This window comes from Aquila chrysaetos, chromosome 5, assembly GCF_900496995.4.
Source record: "Aquila chrysaetos chrysaetos chromosome 5, bAquChr1.4, whole genome shotgun sequence".
Classification (NCBI taxonomy): Eukaryota; Metazoa; Chordata; class Aves; order Accipitriformes; family Accipitridae; genus Aquila; species Aquila chrysaetos.
The window spans coordinates 44,182,784-44,196,593 of NC_044008.1; the positions used below are offsets into that span (position 1 = coordinate 44,182,784).

The window sequence follows — 13,810 nt, forward strand, 5'->3', positions numbered from 1 at the left end:
ATTTTAAATTCAAAGGCTTTAGAGAAGAGGGCTAGACATTTTTAACAGGCCTGGCTAATAATTAGTGTCAGGCTGTGCCAGCCTTACTCAGAGAAACACTTCTCAATTTTAATAAAATTGAGATGCCACTCAGAACAGCACAGCATGACCCTAATTTAATTATGCTGTGGTAGTTCTGATTGTAGGACACAGTCTTATTGTTTCCATGTACAGATGCTAGAAGATCAGTGTTACATAGGCTCACTCTATGTATGGGAGACCAACATCCCCAGTCCTCATTTGCTATATGCCCTTCTACCTTTCCTTTGTTAGAGATATTGTGCTCCTTCTGAAATCAGTGTCCACATGCTTAGTCTGCTGTGAGTTACACAGGTGATCAGGGTTCCTATGAGAGTAAGGATCCCATTTATACCTGCTTTTAGAAGAGTTGGCAGGTTATCCTGCACTCTGCATGATGAACTCTCATGGTCTGTAGAGTCAGATCTACTGAAAAATGAACATGAAGTTAATGCAGTTTGGCCTTGGGGAGTCAAATGACTGCAGAATCTGACATAGTCATGGCAGGCTTATGTTGTTATCTGCTTATTAAAGATTCTAGTTCCCAGTCTAGGGTCAGTCACAATTCATCTTGGGTGATTTAGCAGATGGGAGTGTATTAAGTCTTCTGTAATGAAAGCCTGATGAGAAATACTATTAGTTTGATATTAAAATTGTTTTGAAGAAATTGAAGTTAGGTTTTTTCCACTTTAACTTATCTGCTTATTGGAAAAGAGACTGGTATAATTAGTGCAAAGTTCAGCAATCATGAATTTTCTGGTGCAGTTCTGTTGAAAAATAGTATTATCTCAGTTACACTTGTACTGAGTAACTTGATAAGTATAACAGTTCTAAACGTATGTCTGTGTTGAAAGGACTGGGTGATTTTTTTTTACAGCATTTATTGATTATGAATGTATAGGGCTAACATATGGAATAGCTCAAGCCAGCAGTGCATTGAAAACACAGCTTAGCAGCAGAGAAGCAAGCTTGTAGGCCATACGTGCTATAATCTAGCCTGACAGTAAATTGTGTTGCAATGCTTATGTTCCACTTACATTTGAAGATGACTTACAAAGGGTAGAGAGTTATATCTTTTTAGAACCAATTTAATAGCAGCTAGATTGTACCAGATATTTGGGGAAAATAGGAGGTATTGAACGATTTCAGGGAAGCAAAACTTGCGTGGGAGTTTTGTCAAAACTGACAAAGGGTACAGATATTTGAAGCATGGGAGAAAGACTGAGAAGTAGATGAAAGAAACCTGGGGAGGAGTAAGCACAGGAAAGAGGTTTTGCAAAATAAAGTAAGTATATAAAATTGAGGCCAGTAAAACTCTTAGGTTCACCTATAGGTTGCAAAAGCAGGGCTCAAAAGATCATTTGGCTGTAGATATGCATGCAATAGTACATGTTTGTTGTCAAAAGAAGCTAACAACTCCCCCCCCAATCCCTTCAGATCACTACACATGTTAAATGAAAAACTGTCAGAGAGCTTGTTTTGCTCCCACTAGAATGCTATTCAGCTTGTGAATCAAGTACATATGTAAAGCAGTTCTTTAAACACAGCCAGGAATATTATACTGGGTATTTCACTTTATCACCATGTTTACAACTGTGTACCATTTTCCATTTTTAAAGCTAATTTAATTGGTCTCTCTCCATGGGAAGAAAATAGTGAAGGTATCTTTCTACACAGGTGAAAAGTTGTAGAAGTGTTAAGTTCCATAAACCCTCTCTGCAGCTGTCTGGGATTAGGTGTAAAGAATTCAGGAGAACGCCAATGACTCTATAATGAGCACTGATTAGAATAAATTCCAGCTGTAAGCCAGTAGTCCTTTTTCTAGGAGCAGAAGAGATTGGTTCCCCTATGCATACTCCTTTTTACTGCCACATAGAAATGCAGCATGTGTTTCTGGAGATCGATTTCCTCTTTCTTTCAACATTGAGCTGAGGCAGGGAAACAAGAAAAATAAAGCAAAACCATTACTGAAAGCAAAACATTTTTATTGAGAACCCTATGTAACTTGGCCCCTTCATCACTGATCTCGACAACACTGATGGAGCTTTAGTGGTGCGCTGTACAACACAAATCAGCATTTGCTTGTCTTGGCAGGATAAAATTACTGAATCCTGAGGAGAGTAAAGAAGGATATGGCATTGATGCCCCATGTTGTCAGGAACACTTGTTTTCCCCCCAGGCAGAAGTTGAAAAATGCACTTGGAGTGGTACAGAAGTTTGACCTAACTCTCCACTATCAAGGAGGGAGCTGAGATACCAGAAGTAGCAGGGAGTCTTACACCAAGCGGAGGAAATGACCTGTTGACTCAATTGAAGCCTTTATTCATAAAGTGCCTCTGGATCCAGCAAATCATTACTCCTGTCTTCACTTCAGAGGACATTGGAGTAGTAGTAGATAGAAATCCGGTATCTTCTCCAATTTCAAGAGCATTCTTAGTAACTGGTATGTGAATGTTAGTTATGTAACCTTCTAACACCATAGATTTCTTGAGAAAATTAGGAAAAGTATTTATCCCTGCAGTAGGTGACTCAGAAGGCTTCTGCCCAGTAGACTGAATAGCAGAATGCGTGGTAAAAGTTTGGTATCTATTGCATTTCTCAAAAAATGCCCCAAGTTCTGTTTTTGTTCTTTTAAAATCTGAATACAGTGCGTTCAGTTAACTGTCATCCACGTAGATAAACTAACATCTCTGTAGGCGAGAAGATGAAAGAGTTTGGACCTGTGGCCATCAGGAATGAGCACCTTGCTGTGTGACATGTGACAGCTTGGAAAAAACCTAGAACGATTTTAGGCTTTAAAAGATTTAGGTTACGCTAAACCTGATGTAAGACTGAAGTATTTTTCTGGGAAACCTGAGAGATATTTTGGAACAGTGGAAGAAGGCTAGGCTACCCTGGCTGTTCTAATATTTGAGTTAAAATACAGCTGATTGTTTCCTTGACAGAAATGGATATGCAGCTCCATAAAGAGCAATTCTCAGACTTACGTTTGAAAACCATGTTTAGTAATTCAGATGTGTAGGTACAGTTGTAGAAGTTACATTTTATAGTTGAAGATAGTATGATCAGTGCACATTCAGTCTGCAATTCAGAGACTGAGAATAATAAATTTTGCCTTTTTGTTTTAATTTGATCAGTACTTGGTTTCCCAAAAAGTAGTGCCTGACTGAGAAGATGACAAAGGTAAGGAGGCCAACTAGAATTATAATTGTTGTGCAGAGATTGTTTTGCAACTTCAGTTTCCATAGCAATGAGATCAGCCTTGCCTCTTCTTGAAAAAATCAGGCTTATTTTACCTCCATTGGGAACATGTGCCTCCATTTCAGCATACAGAGGTAAAGCACTATCTTCAGTCATGGCCTCAGACTGAATTAATGGAAAACCAGTTTCATATGTTCTTTTAGTATGTCAGTGCTGGACATTCTTGAGAGGAATTCCTTTCTCTATTTCTTATCACCTATGCTCTAAAAAGTTTCCAGTCTGCCACTATTTGAAATTCTTCCTTTACACTCCTTCCCATAGTGCATATGTTGCACTTTCACATGCCACTGTTGGGGGAGAACTGCAGCTGCTGTCATTAATGCTGCCCAGCTGATAGCCATTTTCTTAGAGCCCTCAGAGCTCCTAACCTGGCAATTTCCCCACAGCTGTTGTAGGTGCCATGCATCAGCCATACCTCCCTTTCTAGGCTCCTACTCTGCCTAGCCATGGGCTTTTGGCTCTCAGAGTATGTACTAATGGGTTCCTGTGACACACACAATTACACAGTATCTAGTGTGCAGTGAATTTTCTTGCACGTAAGTAACATCGATGAACTTTCAACTATAGGAATTTATAAAAGGGTATCACTGCAGTGATACCAGTTAAGGCAGTTTCAGGGCCTGGATACTAAATGAAGATTCTTGGATGTGGGTGGAAAAACTCTGTTACACTGTCTAAAAAGAAGGGTACTTATCTCCATATGCTTTAGGAAAATCTGAGTCATGAGTTTCAAACCATGCTTGTGTTACATGCTTTGTGCTTCTTTATCTTCAGCTATACTGTAGTGACTTGAATGCAGGGTCTACCACACTGTAAATCTCTAAATATTACTTAATATGGAGAGCACTTCCAATGACTAGTAGACTGAGACCACTGCAGATGAGAACAGTTCTTTCCCAAAGAGACACTTACTTGTTCTGTTCCTGACAAGAAATAACTCTGTTAATACAGATAAGGTGGCTGTAGTTCTTTCTTGCATTGCCATCAAAACCGTCTTTTTTGTAGTACTCCATCTTAACTTGTTTTAGATATGTTTGTATAGTGTGCTTACCCATTCCTGATCTGGTCATACAAGCAATTTATCTTGCTTGCAGGCAGTTTTTTGCAGCCTGTGCAGAGCATTGCAGTGTTGTGACTAGATTGCTATTTTAATCCAATGTAAAATAAGTTTTGTTTATACTGCAATCACAGTATAGAAACATCCTTAGTTTGCAGCAAGTAGAGCTAACTAAATTGGAGGCAACAGTAGTGGACAGATGGCTTGGTGTTCTGAGTTTCTTATTATTGACTCCAAAGTAAGAATTGATAACTAGTTTATGAAGGGGATCATAGTGGGCATACAGATCATATTGAGAAGGTCTTGTAGGTCTGCTAGTTCTTCTAATAGTGAGAAGGTGCAACTAATAACTGGGAAAGTTTTGCCGCCTTTGATTTTCTCATTTAAAACTTCACTTCAGATACACTTTTTACTTCAAAGGTTTCTGTCTAGTTCTGCAATGTATCAATAACTGAAGAGAGCTTCACATACTGGGTTCCTTTCATGTCTTCTCCTGTGACTAACATTCATCTCTGCTTTGTATCCCAGAATCTAGAATCCCTGTTCCAGGGACAGCCTATATTTGCCACGTGGTGCCATTGCACTAATTCATAGATGCATCAGATTCCTGGATTTGTCACAAACTAAGGTTTGGGGTTTTCCTTGTGATACCAGAAATTTCTGCAGGGATATCTATAAGGTTTTAGGTTACAGTGACAGGATATTTTTGATAAGTTCATAATGCCTAGGAAATTAATCTCTATATAGCTCCTCTAATCCTCTAGCTCCATACTGGTTTTATTGTTTGTGTGCACACAGACTTGGGGAACTGGTTATGCCAAAATGATCATGTGGTTGGCTGACATGCCTTTGTTATATGCATATAGTAAAGCATGCAGTTGTGTGGTGCATTTCAGAAGCCTATGTCTGAGTTCAGTTCACCCCAATTAAGTAACTGCACACATCAAGCTTATCATAAGCATACAGCAATGAAATACAGAGAAACATATATACTGAAAGCATGTTGTTTCCCCCATCCAAATCACACACAAATCACAGTTGTCAAGCCTGTCTAGAATTAGCTGTTTTCTTTATTTTGACTATTTTTATACAGTTCATATAATCTCTGCTTATTTATTTAGAATCTAGTATTTAGACAAAAATATGTAATTTAAAGTAGCACAAGTATTTAGTGGGAAGAATTAATGAGCTTTTATGGTAAATGTGTCTTTTCCTGGCATATAGATGAGATTGTTTGAAAACCAGTCTTGTAGAGGGATCTAGATAGATTGGAGCATTGGGCTATGATTAACAGGATGAAATTTAACAAGTCGAAATGCCAGATTCTGCACCTGGAATGGGGTAATACCAGGCACAAGTATAAACTGGGAGAGGAGTGGCTGGAGAGCAGCCCTGCAGAAAGGGATCTGGGGGTGCTGGTCGACAGCAGGCTCAACACAAGTCAGCAGTGTGCCCTGGCAGCCAAGAGGGCAAACTGCATCCTGGGGTGCATCAAACACAGTATAACCAGCCAGTCAAAAGAGGTGATTATCCTGCTATATTCAGCACTGATACAGCCTCACCTGGAGTACTGTGTGCAGTTTAGGGCCCCACAGTTCGAGAGATGTGAAAGTCTTTGTATGTGTCCAGAGGAGGGCAACAAAGCTGGTGAAAGGGCTGGAAGGAAAGTCCTGTGAGGAACAGCTAAGGACTTTGAGCTTGTCTAGTTTGGAAAAGAGGAGGCTGAGGGACAACCTCATTGCTCCCTACAGCTTCCTGACGAGGGGAAGTGGAAAGAGGAGGTGCTAATCTCTTCTCCCTGGTATACAGTGATAGGAAATGTGGGAATGGTTCAAAGCTGCACCAGGGAAGGTTTAGACTGGACAGTACAAAACATTTCATTACTGAGAGGGTGGTCAAACGCTAGAACAGGCTTCCTAGAGAGGTGGTTGATGGCCCAAGCTTGTCAGTGTTTAAGAGGCATTTGGACAATGCCCTTAACATGCTTTAACTTGGTCAGCCCTGCATTGGTCAGGCAGTTGGACTAGGTGATCATTGTAGGTCCCATCCAACTGAAATAGTTTATTCTATTCTAAAAAACAATATTTGGTTTAACAATGAGAGATACTTAATGGTATCCAGCTAGTAACAGCTAATAAAGCAGTGAGTGATTTTCTTTTTTTTTTTTTTTTTTTTTTAATAACTTTAATAGCAGTGCATTATCCTTTAGTGTCCTATGTGACTGCCAAGTTAATAGAATTATTTTCCTTTAGTTTTGTTAGAGCAGGTCAGATTCTAAATGTATGCTTTCAGTACACATTAAAGAAATGCCTAAGCTGAAAATTGAAAAGAGCTCCTGTTTACTGCATAGCAATCAAAGCATGACCCCTTACTAGCAGGAAAAAGAAATTGAAAACTAATTTCAAGGTTCAAGATTAAGTCTCTGTCAAATTGACAGAGGAGATCCTACAATTGAATACATTTAGCATAAATGTAGAACCTTCTCTTTATCTGTTCCTTTCAGTGTGCAAGTTATTACTTCGATTTCACGGTTCCATAACATAAGTATTTTAAAAGCTAGCTATCTCTGAATCTGGTTTAAACATCTACAAACACATCCTTTTAACCAAATAAATCTATCAGTTTGTTTCCTATTAACATCACTGATCTCTACTGATGACCTTTTCCTGAATGTGTGTTTTTCCATCTTCCCTACAGTAATTGCTTAGAAATGGTTGTCGTATAAGGAGTTGGCTATGGCAAACAGGAAACGTCAAAGCACTACAGCCAGCATGCTGGATCACAGAGTGAGAGCTTGCCCTACTTCATCTCACAACAGGGAGCCTGAAAATGAAGAAAGTGACCTTCCTATTGAAGATTATGCAGCAAAGGAGACAGAACTAGCAACTGTCAGACAAGGTAGTCCTACACCTGTGGAACATGAGTGCAATGATCATAGTGGAGATGGTGACTCCAGCTCTGACTATGTGAATAACACCTCTGAGGACGAGGACTATGATGAAGGCTTGCCAGAAGAAGAGGAGGGGATCACATACTACATTAGATACTGTCCAGAGGATGACAGTTACCTGGAAGGAATGGACTGCAATGGGGAGGAATATGCTCCCCATGAGGAACACCATGTTGAAACAGATGAATGTCAGGAAGCTGTAGAAGAATGGGCTGAAGGTAAAATTCAGCACCAAGATGAAAATGAGGTGACGGACAGGCAAGAGTGGCAGGAAGGTCAAGATAATGGCATTCAGATTTTGGAGGATGAAGTGTCATCTTTAGAGATTCAAGACCAAGAAGAAAATATACAGTATTGTCAAAGTGAAGGTGGCTATCCGGACTATTATCCAGCAGAGGCTAATGGAAACTCGCAGGGAATATCACCATACCATTCTAGAAAAGAGGATGCAGAACTGGAAGAGCAGGAAGAGGACATTGACCAGATTGTAGCAGAAATAAAAATGAGTATGAGCATGAGCAGTATTAATAGTACAACAGAAATGAGTCCAGAGCACACTGAGACTGAAAACATGGCACATGACTATAAAGAGACTTGTTCAAAGGGAGAAGCTGTTCACAGTGCTAACAGGCACGAGGGGAGGCCAAAATCACTGAATATCCCGTCTGCCTCTAAGCACAGTGGAGATATGCCTAGAGGTTTTAAAACAAAGTCAAGAACCCCAGAGGACAGACAGAAGTGGCCACAAGAGCAGGTATGAGGTTCTCTGTTTAACCAGATTGTCAGAGGCGTTATGCAAACATTATGTTAGTTATTTATTCCAAACAGAATTAGAGAGCAATGTCTTTAATTTTTTACTCTACATTGCATTCACAACTACATAATCACATTGGATGTTTAGAAAAAGGTGCTGAATGCGGTTGATTTAGGTAGATAACTAAGAAATAGGTTTTGCACAGAGAACAGACAATTCTAAGTAAAACAAGGTATTCCAGATGCATGGGGCAAACCAGGTTATTTACACTATTTTTATTTTGCAGTGACACACTAGATAAACTTAAAACTGGGGTCAGCATTGAAATAGTTGAAGGGCTTAGTTTTTTTTCCATTAAGGGCTCCTGTTCCATTGCCTTAGTGGGTGATTACTTTTAATTTTTTTTGTTGTCAATAGAAAGTATGCCAAGGCTAGATACTGCATATGTTAAAAACAACTGCAGGAAGTGCCTGGATATCGCTGTGGTTTTGTACTAGTTGGACATATCTTGACCTTGGCAAGAAGGAAGAAATAGGAGCTTTACTTACACTAAAAGTGCTGCAGTTTTATCACAAGAATGGTGTAGATGTTAATTTAAACCATGCATAACCTTTTCTTATTCTAATGTTGAGTGCCAGAAAAAAGAATCTGGCAATGAAGCTCAAGCTTTTCTAGAGTAACAGAGGTGTGAGGTTTTCTTCTTCTAAAGTTTCAGATTGAATGTGCTTACTTCCTTAGAGACACATTTAATTCCCTTTGCTCTAAGGTCAGTTTAAAGCTTTGACTTTGCATCTCTGAAGTTATATGCGGCTGAATATTAGTTATCTTCTGCAATGAATAGAGATCTACCTAAAAGGTAAAACATAACATGTATTTAGATGACAGACTAGTAAAGATAATTATTTTGCCTTATCTTTAATTAAAATGCTTTATTAAACTCATAGCTATAAGTTTCCCATTTCAGCTTCATCAAACCTATAAATATTATGATTTTCTATATTTAAGTGCCCCACAGTTAAACAATTTAATCTAGATGATTCCGTTAAAAACAGACATTAAAATATGTCAATTCCTCTGAAAAACAGCAAAAGTCAGTCAGATGTTTAAGTATATGCTGATGAAACAGGTTGACCTTTATTATAATTGTGAATAAAAAAAATCTTAGGGGAATATTTTCAGATTTCCCATATCTATAGCAAATTTTTAATATTCATATCTACATTCTGTTTTTAGAAGTCCAATTTGAACCAAATTGTATAACTTAGTATATTCAGTGCCTTACTGCCAGCATAAAAGGTTCTACCTTGTGTGAACAAGCTTGATGGTCTTGAATGGTTTGACTAGTTACTAGGTATTGGCTAGGAGCAGAGAAGTCTGGTTAGCATGTTTTAGACTAATGCTGGTCTTTCTGGCACAGTACACCAGCAGCTGCTACTAGGAGTGTTGCTGCTTGTAAGTTTTGAAAGTATTTGCAGAACAAAAGAGAAGATGAGCTCTTGAATAAGAAAGTTAGTGAATTCTTCTATATGCTTGAATAAGAAATCATGAGGTTTTTTCCTCCTGACTGATTGCCAATTCAAAACAGAATTCAAAATAGACTTTCATTTCAACATCTTTTTGTACTCTTTCAAAGTTTATTTAGCAGAGGTTGAGCTGAATTGCATTGTACCTTTATTATTCTTGCCAGACTGCTAACAACTGGGGTTTTTGTAACACCAGGATATTGATATAACTGCCACTGGTGTGAAAATAAACAAGGGACCTAAGTATTTCTGAGTTGCCTGTCTGAGCTTTAATGGTTATTTCCAGTCAGTCTTGGGCCAATGCCTTACTCTTTTTTAATAATGGAGGAAGTGCTGCTGTAATAGGTAGCCACTGACTGGCACGTAGCCATTGAATTTTGACAATCACTCTTCATAAAAACCACAAACTATTGTCTAATGGATAGAGCATTAATCAATACACGATATTTCATTCCTTCAAATATGAAGGGAGAAAGGAAAGTAGAGATAACAGCCAGAGATACAGCAGTACAGGTATCCATTTCAGTTTAGCATGAAGGAATAAACAAACTGGGTGACGAGACATGCATTTAATTTGTAAGAAAGGAGACAGGGCAAAGCTGCTGTGGGCATCTCCAGCAAAGAGAAGAGCAGATAGGCCTCCAAGGCATGAAGGTGTGAAGCAGCATTTCTTATGGAGATACAGAGGCTCACAAATGGAGACATGGGGAGATCCTCCCCTCCCCCACCCCAAGCCTCCAGGGATATAAAAGATGAAAAATCAAGTTAATTAATATTTAGCAAGCATTACGTGAATGTGTTTATCATAACAAGACTTGTGTTATCTTGCTGTGTTCTGTTCACCTACTGCAGGTTGCTTATCATCAGCTTTACCTAAAAACCAGGCTCATTGTAAAGGCATTAGAGTAAGAGTAGAGTATCCATTTCTGCCAAAGTGAGTTTTATACTTAATAGGTCCTGAAATGTCCTTAAGGTGAGGTGTGGCTGGACCTTTAACATAAATATTGGACTTCAAAGAATTTGAATAAAGCACAGAGGATTTTGTTCTTCTTCTGGGACATTCAATTCTTTTAATATTTACTATAAAATGTCTAAGGGATGGATGCAATTAGTGTACTGTCTAAATGAACCTGTGTCTCATTTGTGAAACTGAGGTAGTAATTATTTTAATTACAATAATTAACATTCTTACATAGTGGAAGGAGAAAAACCCAAGGCCATTGTCAGTAGATTTGCATGCCAAACTTATTGTTTGCAGAGAAATTGCTTGGAAGATCCTTGGTTTTGTCATCTTGCTAAAAGATATCAGTTATTTTGAGTGTGCATCACACAATACAAAATACCATGGTGAGAGGGATGACACAGAAGCATACATACTGCATATGGAACACTTTGAATGCTTTTAAGTTAAACCAAGATACTGTGTGTTTGTCAGTTTTTGTAAACAATAAGCAAACAGGAGTGTGCATTTTGTGGTTTTATGCACGTACTGTGCTGCCCTTAGCTTTTTTCATGTTTCTGCTCCTCTCCTCCTTTCCTGCCTCCCATAGGTGATAATACTGCTGCATAAAATTTCAGGTTAGTTAACAGTAACTGATACACAATACATTTTTACATACCTTTAAAAATATATAGTTATTAATTCTTAGCCCATGATAAATGCTAGCAATTGTCTTGCATACAAAATATTAAATAACCAGTAGACAAATGTGATTTTTAAGGTTCCAGTTGCTAGGTTTGCTTTCAGCAATTAATCACCAGAGAACAGTAGTCACTTCTAAGAAGGACCCAACAATCTAGAAAGAATGGAAAACAAAGTAAGCATCTCATTTTACTTTCAGTGTGGGTCAGTCTCCAGTCTTAAATATACATGCTCACCCTTGAAAAGTTCAGGGATATGAGCTTGCTTGTATGAGCCTTATATTTGTAAATACCTCTAGGGAAGTGCGGATGATTTGCACTAGACAAGCCTGAGGGAAACCTGGAATACATTTAGAGTGTGTATTTGCTCTAACTCACTGCTTAATTTATTTCTTGCAGGTTTTCCATGCTTATGTTATTTAAGAAAGGCGTTACATCTATGAAGTTGAAACTGATTATTTGGGGCATTTTATGACATAACTCGGATTTAACAACTTCCTCAAGCTAGGAGTTTCCCCCACCCCCATTTGACATCTTAGTCATCTCAGCCTGAGCCCACTGTTAAAGTATCTGACACATGAAGAAATTTTCCTTTTTGCTTACAATTTCATTTTATATGTTTCAGCTTCATGCAGGGAAGTCTAATATGGTCAGACACCCTACTGATGTAATTCTCCTTAATTATCACAGTTTTTATTGTAAAATAAACATGAGGTAACTGACTTAAGTATTGTTGGGTGGAGTAAGGAGGAAGAGGAACTGAATGGCTCATTCAACTGATACTAGCATACAGTATGACCAGAAATTTTAAACTGATGTGGTGTTCCTGTGCAAAAGTAGTTGCTATTGACTTGGAAGTTTTTCATCTTTTTGGAACGCTATTACATTTGCATAGCTTCAAGTTTAGGTAGAATATTGTTGGTTTGGCACACTAATAATCAACCTCGGAACAGTTTTACTAGGTGGAAAATGAGAGTAGTCCTCTGTGGGAGCAGCTCGGAACACCTGGCATTTGTTTTCAAGAGTGACCCTTAGAATTTGTTGTGCTGCATGTTTGCCAAGCCTTGAAGAACTAGTTTTACAAGGTCAGGTTGGAGAATGGCCTTGTGTAGGCCTGGGAAGATGTGGCTGAAGACAGTCACGAGTATGTCTATGGAATGTTTTTATCTTTAACTGTTCTGAGGACTGGCAAACATCCCAGCTGGGCCAGATATGCCCTCCTGTGCTAGTAGTATTGGCTGTGAGCCGTTAGTACTTTCTGGATCTTTGTTGAAACATATATAAGTTGGATTCTTTTGTGAAATAAAGGGAATCTTGCACAGAGAGTTTGAGCGCTTAATTGAGTCTCTGCAGTCCTCCTGTTGCAGATGAGTGCTTGTACCACACAAAATATGAACAAGGGCCTGGTCTAAACCAAAGCTTGAACCACAAAAAGCTTGTCTCCAGATAAGTTCACTGCAGTGTATCCTGTCCTGCTTTCCTCTCACAAAGCAGTATGGTATGGGGCAGTCCCAGGCCCATCGTGCTGTTCCCAGACAGCATTTGGAACTTTAGTTTCTCCTATTGCACCCATAAGATATCTGCAGAGAACAATGGCATTGCCTATTATTTTACTAACACTAAGTTAATGCTAGCTTTATACAGTCAGGTAGCATAATTAAAGAATGGCAGAAGCAGTCAAGAAAAAAGTTAGCGAAACACTGGACACCAGCTGAAGTAATACCAATGAAAGATGTCTTTTGCACTAATGGGACTCAAATAATTGCTTCCCTCTGGAACCTCATATGTGGCAGTTTACTCTTTCAATCCCAACTGGAGTCATAGCTTTATGAAACACTGACATTGGCATGGCCCGAGAGCTACTTCAGATGACCATCTGATCAGCCCTTTGTTCTTCATGTCTCATCTGCTTAGATTTCAGACTGCAGACTCCTGAGGATGCATAGTCTCTCCTACCCTATTCAAACAAATCTATTTGCCAACAATAAAAGATAAAGTTTTTAACAGCACCAACACCCTACCTTCACCTGTACCTTTCTAAACAAACAGGGATTTCCATTATCACCATTAAGAAGGAGAACCTTAGAGGGAAGTCTACTTTAATGATGCTGCCTGTGACACATGAATTGTATTGCTTCTCATTTCTCAATCATACTTTCATATCACTGACATACATTTGAGAACCTAACCAAATATGCTCAAACTCCCCTGGTAGGGACCCCACAAGCTTCTGCAGTGTTAGTCTCATTTCACAAATTTCATGTAGGCTATGCTCTTGCACTTTTTCAACATGGACATTCAGAGACAGATAAAATATCACTAACAAAGAATTTGTGAAAGAAAATTTTACAAAGTCTTCTTTTTTGTCTCAGTTTGTTCTCCAACAGCTTTGTACACATCAGTGCTGCTACTGTGTTTTGTTTACCTGTACTACTAGACCTCAGTATTGACGAAAATATTTGAGGTTTATTCCCTTCTCTTGGCATAGGCACAGTGCTCTTCTGCTGCAAAAACCCCAAATCCAGGAGTCTTTTGTCTGTAAAACATCTCACCCTTAGAACAGTCTG

At 38.8% G+C, this 13,810-nt stretch overlaps 1 protein-coding gene across 4 annotated transcripts in view; it reads left to right on the top strand.

Annotated features, from left to right (window-relative positions):
- Positions 1–13,810, top strand: part of APBA2 (amyloid beta precursor protein binding family A member 2) — a 110,972-nt gene that overhangs the window by 55,370 nt on the left and 41,792 nt on the right. For all 4 annotated transcript variants that reach the window (XM_030015724.2, XM_030015727.2, XM_030015725.2 and 1 more), the window contains one exon: positions 7,073–8,079. In XM_030015724.2, the coding sequence (XP_029871584.1) occupies positions 7,111–8,079 (969 nt within the window). In that variant the 5' untranslated portion in view covers positions 7,073–7,110. The remainder of the gene's footprint in view (positions 1–7,072; positions 8,080–13,810) is intronic.